The 21,682-nt window shown below is 37.9% G+C and overlaps 1 protein-coding gene across 1 annotated transcript in view; it reads right to left on the reverse strand.

Moving 5' to 3' along the window:
• LOC119906262 (metabotropic glutamate receptor 4-like) overlaps positions 1-21,682 on the reverse strand; it is a 199,466-nt gene that overhangs the window by 21,141 nt on the left and 156,643 nt on the right. Inside the window, exons 4-6 of the mRNA XM_038723829.1 lie at positions 19,207-19,342; positions 14,457-14,611; positions 12,069-12,209 (exon numbers count right to left, since the gene is read on the reverse strand). Of these exons, the coding sequence (XP_038579757.1) occupies positions 12,069-12,209; positions 14,457-14,611; positions 19,207-19,342 (432 nt within the window). The remainder of the gene's footprint in view (positions 1-12,068; positions 12,210-14,456; positions 14,612-19,206; positions 19,343-21,682) is intronic.

Consider the following 21,682-nt stretch of genomic DNA (forward strand, 5'->3'; position numbering starts at 1 on the left):
ACTTGAATTGTGAGAGAGGTTAATAAAAGGCAGCAAAAGTCGGTTTCATAAAACTTGATAATGACATTGATTAATTATCATTATTAAAATATATCAATGCATCACTGTAAAAACCGGGGGCAAATGTGTCCCTCACACAATGAGGGTAATTTTTCAAGGCTTTAACAGCAAAATCAGTTTTACAATCTATCAGTGAGAGAACAGAAAAGTCGTGATATCATAACATTTTTAACCTCACAGCTGTTCTTTCACCCACAACTGTTGGCAAATATCTTGCCAGCATTGAGTCTCTTTCCGAAAACCTGCTCTTATGTCTGATTGCAGTTGTAAGGAACATAAATGTAAAACGACACCCACTGTATGTCCGAATGACATTTCAGATAATTTGCTTGTTTGCCAATAAGGTTTAAAGATTAATAGAACAACTAAGGTGTTTAACCTTTTGTTTAGCTTCACTCATTCATAAATAAAGTTATGAATGCTCCATGCAAGTTGAGCTGTGTATTATTATTATTATTATTATTATTATTATTTATTTTTAATTATTAAAGCTCAAAATAACAGTTGTGAGAGATTTAGCAGAACAGGAAAAACACTTTAACAATCTCACACTTCCACTCTATCACAGGTTTCAGCGATGGTACAGCTGTGATGATGAGGGCTAAGTAAATATAGACACTCCATGTGCGCCGCTTTAACCATCTTTTATTCACAACCCATTTGAACACCACTTGTTTCTCTCTTTCTCAATGAATGCATTTATGGTTACAATCTGAAATGTGTTGTTTTTTTCCCTGAATGTGACATGAAAGTTTTTTGAACAGAAAACATGTTTTAAACGCATGTGAACGACAGTGCATTGCAAATGAACCTCTCTTGGAAATATATTTTGTAATCAGAAACAGGGAAGACAAGTGATCGTTAAAGTTACAGATAAAGTCTGACATTTTTTTATTCTTTGTTCTAACCAAACGCTGACACCCTGTAACAGAGGCTCGTTTGAATCAGCTTAGTAGATGGTCTATGTAAGTCTGTTCCCTTGTGCTTTGAAGGCTGATGTTGTTCGAACAATTAAATCCCCTGATTTTGAACTGTACTCAGCTTGAGGGGAAACATTTTTTTGAAATGGAGTATTTTGTATTACAGCACCTCATTTCATCTGTACCATCAAAGAATCACTTGAAAGAAGAATTATGAATAAAAGCTCATGTCTAAAACACATAATGTGGAAAAAGTGCGAATATTCAATTTGGTGTGCTAAGGGGCGTGCTCTGGTGAAAATAGGCCCCACTTTACTTTTGCAGGCTGTTGCCTAATTGCTGAAGAATTGTTATTTCTCTGACATTTTGTGATAATTGTGCATAAATATATAATTTAAATGATCTGCTTACTCTCATCAAGGGGTCAGTATTTGAGTTCCTTGCATCATTGTTTTCAATTAAGGTTACCTTCCGTGTTACTCTACAACAAATGCCCGGCATTTTCACTGTGTCAAGTCTGTGGCAAGACAAACATGACACAATGTAAACAGTGCATCACCATCAGATAAAAAACACAACAGGAAGCAGCTGATAGGGTGGAATCATGTAGGGTTTTTTTTGCACACTTTGTAAGATGCCTGGCAGCCATTTTTTATCTCACCAGAGACATTTCATTTTAACTTATACCTTTAAACAGATGAAAAGTCTTGTTGTTATTATCTACATGCTCCCCCAGTTTTTGTTCACTCAGAGGAGGCTCTGAATGTTTAAGGAGCTTGAATGTTGCCAGTTATTCTCTAAATATGTGCGACAGGCAGCATGGGGGCATGGATAAGGCAGTCTGTGTGTTTTTGTGGCTGTCACAGCCTCTCTCTCTTTTAAACATAGATATACCAAGACATTTGGCTCATTAATAGTATGACATTTTAGAGGTTAGCACTGCTAGCTAACAGCCAATAGGACCTGTATAAAGTTTGTATACTAGGGCTGCACCTGATACTTTTTAATTGATTCATAAAATGATAATTTTTTTGATTAGCTGATTAACGATTGTTTGATTATTCTAAAGATAATTTTTTATGAATGATTAATATAACAATTCATTTTCCAAAATATCAAAAACTCGCCAACATTTTTCAAAATTTTATTCAACCATTATCCTGAAAAAGAGACAAAAAAACCCCATATAATAATCATAATAGCAGAATATTTTAAACCTGCGGGGTCTTAAAAGTATTAAAGTCTTAAGCTGTGTCTTCCGGGAACTTCCTTGAGTATACTAACATGCAGTACAATGCGTACACTATGTACTTACTTGCTTAGTACATTCATTTTGACAGGGTAGTGTTGTCCCAAATCAAACACTGCTGTTGTGCACTCAGTCAGTTGTCAGTAAATAACTTGCGCAATGATTGTGCAATCCCCCCAACACAGAGGCCGCCTGCAGAGCTCCATAATAACATGCAGGCTTTATCACCCAAAATAAAATGCTCAGAATCTGGTTTATTGTAATTTGCTTTTGATATATTGGTGCATAAATAAGAACTATATAAAATAAAAGCAATTGAAAGCAAGTATTGTAACCACAGCTGTACATTAACAATGTAATGTCTGATATAATAATAAAAATAAAGTAACGACAGTCCCCTTTTCATACTATTTCTGTTTGTTTGTTTATATAAGTTTCACAAGCCAAGAATTTTCTGTACATCATGAGCCAGATGTCTCTTGATTTGATTTAAATTACAGAATAACAGCAGTACAAACATTAAAACTATCATACAGCTGTGGTTTCCTCTGCTGTTGTTGCTGGAATCTCTGTTGCGTTGGCTGCAGTGGTCTGTGTGACTGTGGGAGCAGAGGGCTCTGTGAGCGGACAGCTGGCTGGCCTCGCTAGCTCCTCCTGCAGATTGGTTTGAGCTTTCCCCACCGCCACTTGCGGAGCTTCTCAACTCCAAAAACGTTCAAGCACATTTTTGATCCGCCATCACTTTTCGCAAAACTGTCAATATTCAACATCCACACGTTTGATTTCTCGCGTCAAAACTTCTCAGAAGAAGTGTACGAAAAAAAGACGTTCTGTTGTTGGCCTCTCTCTCTGCTGCTTTCTGTTTCGGTGAGGATGAGAAGTGTCCACCGTTCCACACTCTTCTTTTGCTTCTTTTGCTGTACTTCTCAGTGTGAACACACTTATGCCCTCAAAATAGTAAGTATGGAAGTGCGTGAATTGAGACACAGCATATAATTTCATATTCTAAAAATAAGGACTTAAAAGTATTAAATTTAATGTACAAAGTATTAAATTTTGTTTACAAAGGTCTTACATTTTATCTTGTCCTTTCGTACGAGTAAATAAATGCCGTAACGTCATAAATAAACTTTTTGTCTGTGTGACTTTACAATTTACTCCGTTTTGTGTGACTTTGATGTTATATGGACTGTGGAGTGTTTGCAGTGCACAAGCTCTGGCAAGAAAACAAAACGTCTCTGAAGTGCTACTAACAAGCTAACGTTAGCTGGTCGACTCAGAATGGGCAAATGTCTGAAGTTCAGAAGGCCAGAGATAAGGACAAGTTGGTGGACCAGACTGAGGGCAGTGGCACTGAGGTTTGCACAACAAGCAGATCGGTGTGCGAGTCAGTCACGCTATGGCGAGTGCTAATGAAACAGCGGAGCTAGAAGACCCGCCTGCACGTGCCTGGTCATATTTCAAGCAGCCTTTAGATGCAACAGAACAGGATGAATAATCACTGAAGCAACTGGCATTTACATTGGCATATTATATTAAATTACATTACCTTATCTAGCCAAGGTGTAACTAATTGTAACAACTCAACTGCACTATTTATTTTGTATATTTGGTTTCATGCAATAAGAGTGAATTTTCTGTTTATATAAAGATAATTCTACCATTCTACCATTTGTGCAGAAAATGTCTCCAGAATGCAGGAAATTAAATGTTTAATGCTGAAAATTTTCTAGGGGAGGACCCCCAGACACCCCATCTACATATATGTCAGCATTGAGTATTTCATCAAAATAGTGTTAAAATATCTTCTTGTCTTGTTCTCATGAACCCAATATTGTGAATCGTGCATGTGAGCTAAGTGTCCCCTATCACTCCTCAACACAAAGGGACGTCCTTGATTCATTTTATGTTATCAGAGTACAGACACACCCCAAAAAGTGTATTAAATATGAATGTGAGTATTATAATAAAATGTTTGATTAAATTCAGGTAACTTAATAATAATCTCTACTCAATAATAATTTTCTCAGGATTAAAATTCATATAGATTTCCATTACACAGCAGTGAAGCATTAAATTTCATCCTAGGTGGTATTAAAAAGGTAAAATTTAACTTTGAGAATCCTGGGGGTACCCTGATTTTATAAATACTGTTTTCCCAAAGCTTCCCCATTTCTCCCAATTTTCTCGCTAGCACACCTGCTCTACCTCAAAGTACATTAACGCAGTGGAGGAATAGAGTGAGGAAGGAATGAGAAAAATTCACAACTATTTATGGCAATGTACGGGATCGTTTATCGAAAATGGATGTTGACTACTGATAATGTGACTCTGTCATGTTGGCACATTTAGTTATTTTTATGCATGGCCAATACAAAATGCATCTCAGAAAATTTGAATATTTATAGGTTATAGCTAATATAGTTTTTTTTTGTATTTTAATTCAAAAAGTGAAAATTTCAGATTTTCTAGATTCATCACACAAAGTGAAATATTTTTTTTGTTTTAATCTTGATTATACCTTACAGCTCATGGAAATCAAAAATCCATATCTCAAAATATTAGAATATAGAATGTGTAATAGAGAAATGTCGACCTTCTGTTCCGAAAAGGTTAATATATGCACTTATTACATGGTCGGGAGTCTTTTGCATGAATTACTGCATCAATGCGGCGTGACATGGAGGCACTCGATCTGTGGCACTGCTGAGGTGTTACAGAAGCCCAGGTTGCTTTGATAGCAGCCTTCAACTCCTCTTTGTTTTGGGTCTGTTGTCTCTCATTTTCCACTTGACAATACCCCATAGATTTTCTATCAAGCACAGTAGTGCTATGGTCAGCAAACCAGTTACTAGTTATTTTGGGACCTTGATTTTCAAATGAAACGCAAAATTTACTTTCATCTGAAACGAGGACTTTGGACCACTGAGAAAAGTTCCAGTTCTGTTTCTCCTTAGCCCACATAAGACGTTGCTGATGGTGTCTCTGGTTCAGTAGGGGCTTGACTAGGAATGTGACACTTGTAGCTCATTTCCTGGAGACGTTTGTGCCTGGTGACTCCAGCCTCAGTCCACTCCTTGTGAAGCTCCACCAAGTTCTTGAATCAGCTTTTCTTGACAATCCTTTTAAGCCTGCGGTCATACCTATTGCTTGTGCACCTTTTCCTGCCACACTTTAACCTTCCAGTCAGCTTTTCACGAATATGCTTCTGTGTTTCTCACAGGATTTTAAGAGACTGTGGTGGGTGGGCCTCGGACCCTCTCGGGGAGTCCAGGGCATGCCACCACGGAAGACAATTTTGTACATTTTGAAGTTAAATGCATTCATTTTAATTAAGAGGGTAACTACGAAGAACCTTGCACTCTTGTAAACAATGTTGTGCTAAAGTAAACTATTTGATCATAAACCCATTGTATAGCTATAAATGGTGATGAAACATGTTTTTCCAGCAACCCTAAATCAAAGAATAGAAATGGAATAATAATTTCCCTAACATAGTATTGTTGTTTTTTTTACTTTTAATGGACACATGTAATGTGTTTTATACTTTCTGTGAATATAATCCAATTAATCTTATTTCCATCCTGTATAGACACCTTATTTTGAAAACCGGACGTTGTTGTATCCTCGTCCTAAATTCATCAAGTCCTACCCAATTTGATAAATAATGTTGTATGTGGTTCTCGTATTGCGTAACATGAAGACTTGATAGCCTCTATTCAGGTAGGAATCTCATACTGCAACAATTGTCTTTGTAAAGAGAGAAAATGACAGGATACAGTTGCTAACCTGCCTGTCAACTCGCACTGGTCTGTTTCAGTGGATTTACCATAAAGGCTTTAATACGTGTGCACTCAAAATGTAGGCGTGGCTGCTTGATCGTCTTCTCACAAATGAGTGACAGAAACAGACCGGTAACGTTACCGTAGTTACCTCAAAAGAAAAGTGGTTGACTGGAGTCTGATACCAAAGTGTGTGTGTGTGTGTGTGTGTGTGTGTGTGTGTGTGCGCAAGCTTACAGCAGCGCCCACAAAACACAACGTTAGAGTTCTGAAATGTTTTTATGAGATGTAAAAATATTTTCGGTTCATTTGAAACTATGGCGGAGCAATTTAGACTGTGGCGGGCCGCCATGGTCTTGTTAGTTAATGGGAAACACTGATGTGTCGATACAGCAGCGACAGCCAGCCCTTTCAGCAATGACCTTCTGTGGCTTACCCTCTTTGTGGACGGTTAAGTCAGAAGTCTCTTCTCAGGTAGAGATTTCTGTATTATACGTTCTTTATTCTGAATTCTGAACAATTTCACTTTGTGTGATGAATCTAGAAGTTTCACTTTTTGAAATAAATTATGGAAAACAAGTTAACATTTCCATGATATTCTAATTTTCTGAGATGCACCTATATACACCCAGTAATCTACAGCTGTGACAATGATGATTAACCTACTGTAGATAACTGACTAACATAACAGAGATTGGATGAAAGAGAAATAAATGCCCAAATCTCTAATTTAGTGGTATGTTTACTCTTATATGGCATCTATATAAACTGGAGTTTCAGTTTGACACATCTCTTTTTCTGTCTGTGGACGCTCCCTCTGCTGCTCACCCACACCAGTTTGCTCTCTCTCTCTCTTTCTGATAGTGTTGCTGGTTCTGTCATTCTTCAGTACAGGTGAAACACTGAGCTAACCGGGAAATCAGCATACTTTTTTTGAAGGTAAAATTAAATGAATGAACGAACTCTTTAAACATACGTGTGTTTAAAGAGATTATTCCTCTCAAACATGGCTTCATAAGCTGATGGATGGACACAAAAGACAGTAACTTGATGTTAAGATGTGCTGTGGGAAGGTTAGTCAGTAGTGCACAACAAGCGTTGATGTGGATGAAGATGAAACCTTTCTACTGTATCTTTTTGTCAGTGCTCTACGAGTTTTCATCAAGGCAGACCTTGAGATTCTGAAAGAACACAATGATCCAGAAAGCTCCAGGTCACACTGTATGCTCTTGCTCGCAATATTCCTTTGAATGGAGAATGTGTTTTTTGCCTAGCTTTCATTCGAGGTAGAGGGGTGCAAAAATTTCATTTCATTACTCGTGCACACTGTGATTTATTTCTTTGTGATGCTGAAAATTATTTGCCATCTGTCCAACTCGTGGTTAGATGATAAAGCAGACTAGGTCTTTTTAGACCAGGGCACAGTTCATTTTGACATACACTTTAGGGGGGGTAACGATACACTCGGCCCACGGTTCAGAATAATGCATGATTCCGTCTCCACCATTCAGTATATTTATATTAATTTTATATTTTTATTTCTTCGTAGACATGCATTATGTACAAAAAGGTTTTAAGTTAGATTAATTCTTCTAATTATTCTTAGTATTCTTAATTGTTTTTCTTATGGACTTCTGTGCAAAATACTAAACAAATAGACATAAATAAACGCAAAATCAGGTAACATTGCCACTTTCAGGGTGTACCAGGGACACTGGGCTGCTTGTCGTCCTAGAAACAGATCATATGATTGTGATCTTTATTCCTGCTTCATTAACATTTGCTGGCTTCCCTTCGACACACAACTCCGCTGCTCACAGAGCAACTACCGTCTAGATAGGAAGGTATGACAAAGTAAAATACAGCCCAAGCCTGTTACTAAGACTAAAACATACAATAACATGGTACTGTCAGCCTCTGTGGTTTGGGACAAGCACTGGGTGATGTCCAAAGTTGATGACATGCACGATTTTGACATGAAAGTTTCTAAAATTATATTTAATATGATCTCTATGTGGACTAGTGAGGGGTTTGACAAACGTTAGTTGACAACCATTGCAAACCCCTCCCATTTTCTTATTCTAATTAAGAAGATTGGGCATCATCACCCAGGGGACAAAAATAGACCGCAGTGCTTGACAGTGCTTGTCATCATAGTTTCCAAAGACATGCTTGGTCAGATGAAATAAAGTCATTGTTGCAGCTGCAAACTATGGATATCAAAAGAGTTTGTATTGCTCTAACTGCCTGCTTTTAAATAAGAATTAATTATAGGCAGTGTCTATAAAAGAAATTGAATATAACAAATTCGCTATTACTATCGTACACACAGTAATTATTCTAAAACACTGCAGGTCAATCATAATTTCCCAACAGTGAACATCTCTTTGTTGTTACTTGGCTTATCTTGTGAACCTTGACATTTGCATTACATCTCAAGAGAATCAAAATGGTGTTGAACGCTGCTTGTGGTGTCCTTGATGTTTTCAATGAGAAATGGACATCAGATAATGGAGAAGCATGTATTTGTTTTCTGGCAGCCTTGATGACTAATATCTGCAGGGAGGCAAAGCAGCAGAGTGACTCAAGCCAGTGTGCTTCACTCAAACTCAAACTGTGAACCTCAATGTGTGCTGAAATGACGTCAACAAGAAGCATCACACCTGCAGAGGCTGTCATCTCTGCCAAACCGAAAACCTTTATTATAGGAAATGCTGCATGAAATGGCTGGGTTGTTGGCAAACTGCTCCACACTGTATTATACTTTCCTTAAATGATTCATATTTAAGGATGCAAAAATATGAATGATGCTTTTGTTAAAGCACTGTCTTGCTTTAATTCAGTAGCATTTTCAGCAAGGCACATTTAAGGACTAGAGTTTGTCTGCTCACTCCACAGTAATTGTGACTGATGTGTCAGCCCGGCTCGTTACTGTCCAGCGCAACTGTGATGAGAAAGGAGAATATCATGCCATGATTCTGTGCGACATCTTTCTCTTATACAAATTTGTCTCTTTTTTTTCACAAGTTCTCGGTTGCGTCAGCCAAATCTCATTCATTCTGCTCTGCAAAACAGGATCATGTTTTATGGTTCGGTAGCGTGAAATAATGTGTTGTACAGTGAAAGCTCTGAGTAGATCAAATAGCAAACTTGACAATTATATTTCCTACACCCCACCCACATGTATTAATTCTGGGGTTGCTGATAGACAGGTCATAAAAGAAGAGAGGGCAAACTGAGTGCGCCCTTTTATAAAGTTCATGGCACAGTTTTCAAATTTGAAACACAAAAGGAGTTAGCTTATATAAATGTTTTGGTAAAATGTGACCAAATTCATTTGCTGAGAAGAGTATACATTTATGTGGCATATCTGTTTCTTATAAGCGATGTCTGTCTTGAGATTTGAGTCCTGCTCAGTTGGATTTGGCAAAGTTTACACTCCAGCATCTCCAGCCAAACTCTTTATCCAGCTTAGCTCTACATTTGCCAAACTCTTTGGTTAGTCTAGAAGCTCGTCCTAGAAGCCTAAAAGCCTTTTCTCTTGCTACATTAAAAGTGAAAACACAACAAGTTTGTAAACTAAGCACCCAAACGTGGTTATGTTTAAACATAACAGTCTGATCAGACATATTTCCTTATCATTACTAGGACTAACTGGCTCTACACTGCAGCATAAGGACAATGCTGTTTCTTTATTTACTCGTCATCTTCATAGATCATCAACTTGTGCCCTGGACATGCAGCTTTAGCCTCGGGTTTTTAGCATGATATCATGTATATAACCATTATGTACATATTTAGGATCCTTTTTACAGGGTTCTAACATACTGACAGTTTATATTATTATATCCTCCTCATTTATATCATTGAAGTTAGACTAAATAACAGAGACACCTCTCGGTGTAACGCAGTACAGTGCAACGCAACAGCAACACAAACCACATCCCCCAAATTAATCATAAATTGAGTATCGATCAATTTCTTGTTTAGTCTATAAAATGTCAGAAAGTGGTAAAAAATGTTCATCAATGTGTCCCAAAGCCCAAGATGGCATCCTCTAATATCTTGTTTTGTCCACAACCCAAACACATTCAGTTAACTCTCATAGAGGAAAAATTTAAAAAGCTGGAATCAGATAGTTTTTTTTTCTTTTAAAAATCTGACTCAAATTGATTAATTAATTGTCAAAATAGTTGGTGATTAATTTAGTAGCTAACATCTAATCTATTATTTGATTAATTGTTGCAGCTCTATTCAAGACCTTCAAGACTGTTTAGCTCAGTGTCCTTAAAAACTGGCAAGTGGGGACATGTACACATGTAGAGAAATAAGTTAGGCAGCTTATGGCCTCTTTAGGCACCCCTGAAAGCTGCACTCTGGGAATATCCACACAGAGCAATAAAAATAGCCTGTGGTTTGGGGGTGACAATGTAGATCTGAAGATACAAAGAAAATATTGGCCTCTGGGGCAGCAGATACAAGCACACGGGGAAAAAGAGCAGCAGTAGGACGTGAATTATACATCTGCACTCTGTGTTGCTTTCCTTTCTGTCCAAGTCAGATACTCTTGACCTGTTACTACCCTGCTGTTACGGTGCATAAATCAGTTGCCAGTGACTTGTATTGTGCGTTGTATTAAAGACTTTGATATCACACAAATATAATAATTACATGCCCATTTAATCATGTTAGTACTTTAAGAATATAATTGTGCAGTCCCTGATGGTTGATTGCCATCCTCCACAGATTTTTCAAGAGAGGAATTTACTCTTTGCTGTTGTTTTTTTTTTTTTTTTAAAGTTAACTTTATGAAGGCTCTACATTACTTAAATTACTAAATTTGAACATATTTTGAGGTCAAAAGTTTCTCCTGCAATTTACCTCTAACTTGACAAATTATGTATTGTCTACACAAAAGTTGGGACATGAAGTGATTATGTTTACAAAGGGAAGAATGGGGAGGATAGTGATAGGCTCTGAGTGAAATGATTGTATCTCTTGCCTGTAAAAAAAAAAAAAAAGAAAAAAGAGAGAGAATATTTATTGTGCCCCAGAGGCTACTCAGAGGAAGGAAAAGGCCTGCAGCAATTTAGCTCAAGAGCAGCCACCATGACAACTGATAAATACAGAAATCATTTAAGCTAGCGTTCTTCTGAAACCTGCAAGTGTGGATTGTTGGAAGTACCTCTCTCTTTGACCAAGGGAGGTGACAATTAAATCTCTGCTTAACTGTTTAGTTTTGCCTGTTCATGTGTTGTACCAATTTATTAAGTCTCCTATGGCATTTGGTGACATTTTGAGGTTGCATGGCCTACATTACATCAGCTGTATTAGAAAGTCACATCTCTTCTAAACACTATCACACTAGTACTTTACTGCATATGTCCTTCACCAGACATGTTTAGAATAGTACATATAACTGAATAATGTCTCTATAAGCAGCACACAGTCTATGTGGTGGACTGGACTCTTAACATGAGCAGTAATAGTTACCAAGGCTGGACTTGTGAAGGGCAGGTGCAACTGTACAAGCCGATCGACTTTTTTCAAAAGCAAAGAATACATGTAGTGGGAGGGAGGTAGGGAGGGAGAGAGGGAGAGAGATGTACTGCTTAGAAACATTACAGGTGCCAGCCTGGACTACTTGAAATGCAATGTAGCACTGCACAGTGGGATGGGAGACTGATTTTAACGACCTGAAAGCTTGTTTTTAATGGGCTGATTGGATTTACTATTGATTATGTTTTTCAGCACATGCGGTGGCGTAGTTTGTGATTGCTATAGTCGCCCACTCCAAATTGAACTAGCCAACAGACAAGTAATGGGAACATTTACCTATGAAATTAGAGATTCCCATTCACTTATCTACACCCATTACATTTAACCTAAATTGGAGGAGCGTTATTGTTTTCTCCCTGATGACAAATACATTTACCTATGCATACTAAGTACACACACACATAATGTGTTCACAGGAGACCCAGTAAATATACTTGGTCATTGATTGAGTGCTTTCCATTGACCAAGTGCCTTCTCTACTATAAAGTATAAACTCACTTGTGCATTTCTTGATGCCAGATCCTTTCCTCACAGCGTGCCGACTAAGCTTGCATTGGAAGTTATTCTCCCAGAACTCTGCAAACCAGATATTCCGTCTGTTGTTCTCTAGTGTTCGGCTGATGAAGTAGCGATCAAAACCTGAAAGACATAAGATGCCGTTAGAATTGAAACTATTAACGTTTTTTTACACATACAGTATGTACAGTGCTGTGAAAAAGTGTTTGCCCTCTTTCTGATTTCTTAGTGTTTTGCATCTTTGTCACACTGAAATGTTTCAGATCATCAAACAACTTTTAATATTAGACAAATATAACCGAAGGAAATACAAAATGCAGTTTTTAAAAGATGATTGCAGTTGTTGCCACGCTTGGCGGAAACAACAGCAGTCAAGAGTGATAACTGGCAATGAGTCTTTCACATCGCTGTGGAGGAATTTTGGCCCACTCTAATTTGCAGAATTGTTTTAATTCAGCCACACTAGAGGGCCACTCCGAAACCTTCATTTTGTGGGAGTTTTTTTTGAGACATTCAGAGGTGGACTTGCTGGTGTGTTTCAGATAATTGTCCTGCTGCTTAACTCAAGTGCACTTGAACTTGGGGTCATGAACTGATAGCTGGTGAATCTCCTTTAGGATTTTCTGGTAAAGAGCAGAATTAATGGTTCCATCAATTACGGCAAGTCGTTCAGGAAATGAAACAGCAAAGCAGCCCTAGACCATCACACTACCACCACCATGTTTGACTGTTGGTATGATGATCTTTTTATTAAATGCTGTGTTGGTTTTACGCCAGATTTCACGGGACGCACACCTTCCAAAAAGTTAAACTTTTGTCTCAGTTCAAAAATTGTTTTCCTAAAAGTCTTGGGGATCATTAAGATGTTTTTTTGGCAAATTTGAGATTCATTCATGTTATTTTTGGTCAGCAGTGGTTTTCGCCTTGAAACTCTCCCATGGATGCCATTTGCCCAGTGTCTTTCTTATTGTTGAACCAAGGGCACTGACCTTAACTGAGGCAAGTAAGCCCTGCAGTTCTTTAGATGTTGTTCTGGGTTCTTTTGGGACTTTCTGGATGAGTTGTCAGTGGGCTCTTGGAGTAATTTTGGTAGGCTGGCCAGTGGCCACTCCTGGGAAGGCTCACCACTCTTCCAAGTTTTCTCCATTTGTGGATTATGGCTCTCACCGTGGTTTGCTGGAGTCCCACAGCCTTAGAAATAGCTTTGTAACCCTTCCTAGACAGATAGATGTCAACGACTTTGTTTCTCATATGTTCTTGAATTTCTTTAGATCGTGGGTTGATTTGTGTTGTTTTTTTGAGATCTTTTAGCCTACTTCACTTTGTCAGAAAAGTTACTTTTAGGTGATTTCTTGATTCAATAGGTCTGGCAATAAGTAGGCCTGGGTGTGGGAAAGTAAATTTAACTAAGCTTTTCAAAAAATGTGGTTAATCACTAGTGTTACTTTCGTCAGACGAAACTAAACGGAATCTAATGTAAATACAAAACTAACTAACTCACTGTGCGGCCAAGGTAACACTCAATGCTTGGCCAGCTTCCTCTTCTCATTCTTCACAGAACATCTACGTGACAGTTGATGTTATATAGTGTAACTCTGAATCAGAACGTGCCTAGCGAGCGTTTGATTGTCCGTGCGGCAGAAAGTGACATGATTCCGTGTGGAGGAAAATATTAGAGCCCCCAAACCCCCCATCCCAGCCCATCACCACCAAATATGTGCATGTAAGACTATGGGAAAACACAATTTTAAGCTATTCTAATGTAAATCACTTGCTCATGGACACAACAGCACCATTGCTGAGACATGTTGTATTGGGGTTTTATATTCAGACATACAGCATTCACACTATGCGCACAAATTTCTTTTCCGCTTCACCTCCGCTGCTACAACTCCATCCTAGGGGAAACACTGTACATAATATCTTTAAACCTTTAATATGCAAAATGTAGACTACTTCTCTGCCCTGGCTGAGTATTTACTCAAAGCCTAGCCTAATTATTCTTTTCCTCACATGGCTATTTTGCTCTAGTTTATGAATGCATATTCATTTACACATAGAATAATTTATTCATACTTTACCAACATATTATGGAATAATAGCACAAGGAAAATATATCCAATTGGTACAATATTCATTTAATCAAAATGAAAGGTAAGTAACAGCAATGACGCAACATTTTATATCCAGTGTGGCTTTAAGTGGTAGGAAACAGTAGACAGCAAAACACACAAATGGCCCATCTGAAGCAGTCATTAAAATGAATTTATCTTAAATGTAGAAGGGAGATATGATTAGTGGGGGCAAACATACACAATAAGCAGAAAAGGGACAGAAGTATCAAGATTTAATTTAGTATTTTATGAATACCTTTGATGGACTGTCGTTTGGGTAGGATGGTGACAGCACCTTCGGCCATTTCTTCCTGGTTCAGTATTGGGGTGATTTTAGAGCCCCAGCTGTCTGAACCCACCCAGATGAAATGGCCTGTTTGATTGGCCTTCTTAGCTGCTTGAAGGAGCCGCCTTTGGGACAGAGAAAGAGAGCAATGTACAATTGTACTATATAATGCGGTGTTGTCAGTGTTTTAATTTTTTATGATGTATTTAATGCATATATAGTGTTATACTACATTTAAAAGAAGGCTCTTATTTAAATGTAAGTGTAGCTGCCATATAGGTGATTTCATGACTAGAATATTCTGTTCTGAGTCTGGACAAAGTTGCACTGAGAGGCTTCAGCAGAACTGAAAATCCACCATAGACACACTATACATTCCCTGTGCAGTGGAGTTCTTCTTGGCTGTGGCAGAATGACACCCCTGCCACATTTGTCCAGGCTTGTTGCCAATGAAGTAAGTTTTGGGAGCCATAAAAAACTGCCAGCAAGCTCTGCTGTAGCAGCAGATTTGCGTCAACAAAGCTTGAGCACAGCAACATAAAATTTAAACACAGCCACCTGGCATGTGAAGCATTACTGACCCTCATATCTCCCCAAAGATGCTAGAACAAAAAATTTATATTAAGCATTATACTGTATTGTAGACAACATCAGCCTTTTTACTGTACATGGCAAATAAAATACTTTGTTGTTAAATAAAGAAGAACCGTATAACCTTGTAAAAGAATTAATACCATTTTTTTGCAAAACATGTGGGTGAACAGTGAGTCATCCAGCAAACTCTCTCTTTACCTTAGTTTTGTGACCCCAAGGATTTATGTTTAAATGGTAATGATTTTTCTTTGAGTCTGGTCTCCAGAAATTTAGTGAAATGAGCATGACTTAAGATGCAATTATGAGCCCATGTTGGAAAAATGAGAGAAATAGATTTTCTCACCGTCGGGAGATTATATAACGGAGACATGACTAGACAGGCTGAAAAGTCTGAAAATAACAGTGGGAGTGTGAAGTAAAGGTGGTATGTCAGGGTCATGGACAAGCATATACATTTCCCTTAAACTTTGAGAGCCCAGGTTAAGTTCCTATATCAGATTAAGTTCTTGACTGTGAATATAATTGTGATAATGTTACATCTCAAGAAAGCCTTACTATAACCGTAACAAACTTTTACATTGTACATGGCTTAACCTAACTGTTACAAATTTAAAGGGGTAAATAGGTAAAAAAAAATCTAAAATCTTAATGTAATTGTAATCGTCATTGTAAAATAATCAGGTGGAGGAATTAAATGCTCACATAACTGAAAAGCACAAAACAAGATGATTTAATTAAATGTAGTTTCAGGGTTTGTGCTCAAATGTAAGTAAATGTAGTGAAACCATATTGTTTTCCCTCAGAGCAAACACAGTCAAGGACAACCCTACCTACCTGGATAGATTATGAAAAGGCTAACCCACAACATTTATCTTATTCTTTATAACTCTGAGACGAGGCAATATATTTATATGATTGGTGAGGTATCATGTAATAGGGCGCCATCAAAACACTCTTATACTTTCTATGTAGACAATTTTGGCTTCTTATTAAGCTGCTGCCAGCTCGCACTTACTGGGTTCAAGGATAGAGCAGGCATGCAGTGCTGAAATCCCCCTGGCTTTCTGCAATTACTATATATCCAGACTATTACCCATTATCAGGACCGGATTAAGTCAATGAACACTGGGACTTCTGCCCTGGTCATCATCAAGAGGCCATCCCAAATCACTGCCCACTTCCACTAGGAATACACTGGCCTACTAACTGGTTGCTGGGAAACATTTTCCCTTACAAAGCTACAACAGTGCTGCATGTGTTGATTCAGCCTACAACTAATTAATTAATTCATAATGGAGACTATCTGTCATATTAAGGGATTTTAATTGATACATTCGTGTCCCCACAAGGAAAGCAGGGACACTGTTTACTGTGTCTTTGTATAATGGGGTCAAAATAGACAGTGACTGACAAAACAGACTAGATGGCAATTAGGACAAAGCTATTAGCTGAATAGAAATGACACAGGAGCGTGGACAAAATATCATAAACATATATATAATATAATGCATCTCAATGCAACAGTAACGCCATGACAAAATATGGCCACTATGGAGTGCATAACACCTCTGACACTATACGAACAAAAAATAACAGTTGTATATGTATGTTGTTTATGTAAAAAAATTTTAAAAAACTTTTTCCCTCTCCTTTATTGAGTTATATATCTTTTTTGTGCATTTAATAGGTTTGCAAAGTGAAAAAGCCCAAAGTCCAGCCCAAAGGTAGTATTACTGAACGAGTTTGAAAAATAATCTAATTGCAATTTTTTTGAACCAATATTGTGATTGCTATTTAATATGTGATTAATTTTTTACTTCTTTACCTTGTGTATTATTCAAAAGCAGTAAATCAGTGTATAGTGCGGCCAACACAGGCCTGTGTTATGAAGAGCTCAAAGCAAAACCCACATTTCAACGACCAATTAATGAGTCCTTATCTGAGTTCAGATTTCCTAGGAGTCCATCTATCTCAGTAAGCAAACAAAACAACACCGGAATTCCCCTACCCCTGTGCCTCCGATGCTGGTAAGCAGCGCACTGGCAGTAACTCGGGACAGACTGGGCCTCTTTTGGACTTGTGTGTTTGGTTTGAAATACCGTTTCACAGATATTTCCTGAGTTGACTGGTGGCTGTGTGTGAGATGCAGGTGTTGATCGCCACAATATGCTTATCTTACTACATGGTCTTTCTGTTGTGCATTTTTCCTGTCTGTCAAAGTGGCGGATGGCCCGACAATTTCACCCACCACCACCACCATGTTACTCGCGGGTGGTGGGTGCTACTTTCATTCCCTTTGTGACACTTAGGATTCTGTAGTGTCAACTTCTGTCAAGCTTAAGGCCATTGTACAACAAGAAGTCAAGGTACAGCGTAACGTGCAAAGTTGATGCTTCGTCTGCAGACTGCTTTACTCTTGGGTGTCATGTGACTAGAGTATAATTGCAGCCTTTGCGATTAGAAAATGTTGTTTTATCACATTGCGATAATATCGCAAATGCAATTAATTGTTCAGCCCTAAAAGGGAGTTCCCATCTCCCACAGCAAACACTGCTCTGAACTGCTCTGAAACAGCTCGTTTGTAGTCCAGCCATTATTCCCTTTCATCCCTGTGGATCACAGGGATGAAAGGGAATATAACGCTCGCCAAGCGCTAGTCTTGACACGCCCTCAAACACCGGTGGAAAACACTGAGCTGCAGCACACCTGTCCTCTCCCTTTGAAACACTAGCTACCCTCCAGGCAGTCAATGGTCAGAAAGTTGTTACTGGGATGTAGAGACAGAGCTCAGTTTAAACTTTATGGATGAAAGATACTTTTGTTATAGATTAGTAACTCACCAAACTAAAACTCTGGCTCTAGTCTATGTTACTAAGATGGTAAAGGCATACAGCTGAATCGAAGCCGAATGTTGACCAGCTTCTCACTGACCCGCCCTTCTCTGCTTCTGATTGGCTAGTAGTCCTTAACTAGGAACTGCACATGTGCAGCTCCCAACAAAGATCATGTAGAAGCAAGATGTATCACTCCATAGCCAAAACGAAGCCTTCAACACACAGGGTGAAAAGAGGAGCTGCAGCAATGTCCAGTATGACAAATATTGAGGAAAAATATTGTGTTTTTTGAAATTTAAACCTATTCTGGTACAACCCCTAAATAAGATTTTGAACCTGAAAATGAGCATAATACCACCTCTTTAAGTAAAGCATAGAATCATTATGAGCAAAATTGAACCACCATTTTTAGACACTTGGTTTTGTATGTAAACTAAAGTTGATACTGTGGGAGGAGAAACCCTCAGACTCAGAGACCCTCAGATGCCGAACGGGCCCGTCACTCTCATACTTTATACTCTTGGATGTAACTGTAACTTAAGACTTAGATGAATACAATGAAATAAATGTAGTGGAGTAAAAAGTGCAGTATATCCCTCTGAAATGTAATGGAGTACTTTGGACTTTGGAAAAGTCAACTTTGGACTTGGAAAAGTCCAAAGTACTGTAGCATAGAATGGAAATCCTCAAGTAAAGAGCAAGCACCTCAAGATTATACTTGATTACAGTACAACTACAGTACTTGAATGTACTTAGTTAATGTACTGAATTAATTTGCATCTGTGGGTAGTAGTTATTTGCAGTGCTGTTAGGTTGCATTAGATCACAGCATTGTTAGGTTTTTTAGTGTTTCAATTTCACTTGCCTGTAGTATACCTGTGACGACAACTTCAGTGAGAAGGCTTAAGAAAATGTAAATACACCCAAATATAATCAGATTTGTATAACTCATTCTAGATATTAACATTTGGGTTGCAGACTGTATTTTACAGGGAAAATGCAATTTGATTTCCTTACACACACAGGAGACATTTGTGACATGTTAACGCCAGTTGTAAAAGGCAGCCTCAGGTAAAGACATTACTAAACAACATTTAAGACTGCATATGTTAGCAGATTTTGAAAACTCTTAAACAGCTTTATTTCAACTAATTATCAAAACTCAGTATATTTTCATTTAAGGAAAACAATTGTCAGGTGAATGTTATAAAGAAAAGCAGTTAAAAGTGGTTAATATAAGTGAGGTTAAAAGTTATATTAACTGACAGCAATCAGGATTCCACCGCACTCACCTGATGTCGTCCTCATTGGCAAAGATAATCACTACTCGGGCATTAGGGTTTTCACTCAGCCTGCGAATGATCTTGTCAAACTCTCCAGATCGTGGTTCACGTGGTATTTTCACAGACTGGGAAATGCACAGACCACCTAAATGGAAGACAAAAGTTTTGAAATTGAACAGGTTTGAGAAAAAAAGATGCATTTTCTCCTGTTAAATGTCTGAAAATAACTCACTACAAGACATTTCACATCAAGTACATATTAATGCTACAATTTCAGGTGTGTCTTTTGCAAACTCTTGGTCACCCCAAAAAAACTTTCTTTTAACTTATCTTGTTCAATCCTATGGACTTTTTTTATGATAGATGCACTATTAAAGGTGTGCAGGTGCCATATTTTACAGCATGAGAGAAGTTATTAAAAAAAATCTTTCCTAGAACCACAAGGGGCAATTTTGAGACATGGAGGCCCATCAATTCAGTTTATGGTCTTGCCAGTGAAACCATGGGAATTGGGCAACATTTGGAAGTACATAAATTTTGTAATTGAAAACTGGTTCCATTTGTCATTTTTCTTATTACATTGGTTGTTTAAATTTGTTCAACTTAAAAGCAACTGTTTACTATATTCTAAAATCAAAAAAGTCTTGTTCTTGCCTGAAGAAAGACTGAACCATTAAATGCATTACTGAAATTTCCAATTAAATCAGTCAAAATTGCATGCTGGTAAAACCTATAGTATTGTCCAGTATTATTGATTTATTTTGCTTATTAGGCTCTGGCCAGCACAATAGCTACACCACAGATCAGTTTAAAGAGAGTCCTCACCCTCTTAGCAATGCTATGTATGTATGTATTGAACACAAATCTAAAGGCAGCAGGGGATGTCCCTTGGTTACCAACAAGCTAAGGCCTTTTAATTCCCAATGCAAAATTTCAGGATAACTCTTTTGTCACCTTGCCAAAATGCCACAGAGAGTATGTGCATGCTAATGAACTTCCCTTTCGTAACACAGTACAAAGCCAGCCCGATGAACAATCAATGCAGGAACAATACACTTTAGTTAAGTTCACGGCAGCCAGACTCACACAGTAAAAACAAAGCCAGGCCCCAGCTCAGATAATAATAGGTTGGGAAACTGGAAATATGAGTAAACAATAGGAAATGCTATTAAATTAACAGTGATGCTGGGCTGCTCTGCTCATGGGTACAAAAAGTCACTTCCACTTAAGTCAGTGTGGGGCTTCAGTCAGTGGCCTGCACTGTTGTTCTGATTGTACGCTGTGGATGAATTTAATGATGTTTCCTTTTTCTTCAAACCCGTGGCTTTGCAATTCCACTAGGGCTTTTTTCCCTTTTTTTTAATTTATTTTTTTAGAAAGACTGCGTGTATACTGTTTGGATTCCTGTGGTCATGCATGTCACAGCTAGAACACCACAATTCTGGCTTATACATTCACTTGGCTAGTTAATGGATAATGGAATAGACTCCTGCCTTTCTGTGTACTGGCACATGTCTGCTGTTGGGAGATGCTTTTGCACTCAGGCACTCAGACTCATCAATTCCCTAATTTACTTATTTTTTCCACTTCCAAAACCAAACCTGAATATCACATTTAACAAAGACTGCACCATTCAAGAGTCTGAAATTACAAACGTTCCAACACAGATATTATACTACAAACTGTGGCCAGACCCATAAACCATACATATGAACAAAAACCACCTCACACATACTCCAGACCAGTCGTACACATTTTCTTTTAGAGTGGCCTGAGGGTGATGTGATAAGGTGGAGTGGAGAAAGTGAAGTGAAAAGACAGAATCTAATAATAAAACATTGTTTGGTTGTTGTTGTTGTTGTTTTTTCTGTCTTCACAGTGATCTGTAAAATCAAAGTTTTATTTTGATTCATTACCCTTATGTGCTTGATTTAATCACACACATATATATATAAACATTTGAGGCATCATTTCATTTCTGTGTGCATGATGTTCTCATTTTCTCCTTCATTGTAAAGCACTTTGTGAAGTATGTTTCGATATGAGAGTAAACAAAATCATTGATTGCATCCCTGACACTTAATGATAATCATGGTGAGTGAAATATCTCTGTTAGAGGTACATTTGACAAATGAATGATACGTGTGCTATAAATAGCTAGGGCCAAACAGTCGTCACGAGCAATGACAGCTGCTGTGGTCTTGTTGGAGAACCACACGTACAACACAATCTGTGAAATTTTGCTACTTCTTTGCTAATAGGTGTACAGAATAATTGATATGCAAATTGTGGATTAAAGACACGTCTATGTCCATTTAGGGCGAACCTTAGGAGAGGAAATAAGTTGTGAACTAACAGAGTTTTATGCGTCTGGACGCAGGTGTTTTACTGAACAACAAGTTAAACTAAATATATGAAAGTATGCAAGAAACATTTCAAAGTTCACAACATTTGTGGACCTATCTCCAATTTACGTGCTCCTTAT

This window comes from Micropterus salmoides, unplaced genomic scaffold (genome assembly GCF_014851395.1).
Source record: "Micropterus salmoides isolate LMB-PRFRI ecotype aquatic unplaced genomic scaffold, ASM1485139v1 Ms_hic_scaffold_16, whole genome shotgun sequence".
Taxonomy (NCBI): domain Eukaryota; kingdom Metazoa; phylum Chordata; class Actinopteri; order Centrarchiformes; family Centrarchidae; genus Micropterus; species Micropterus salmoides.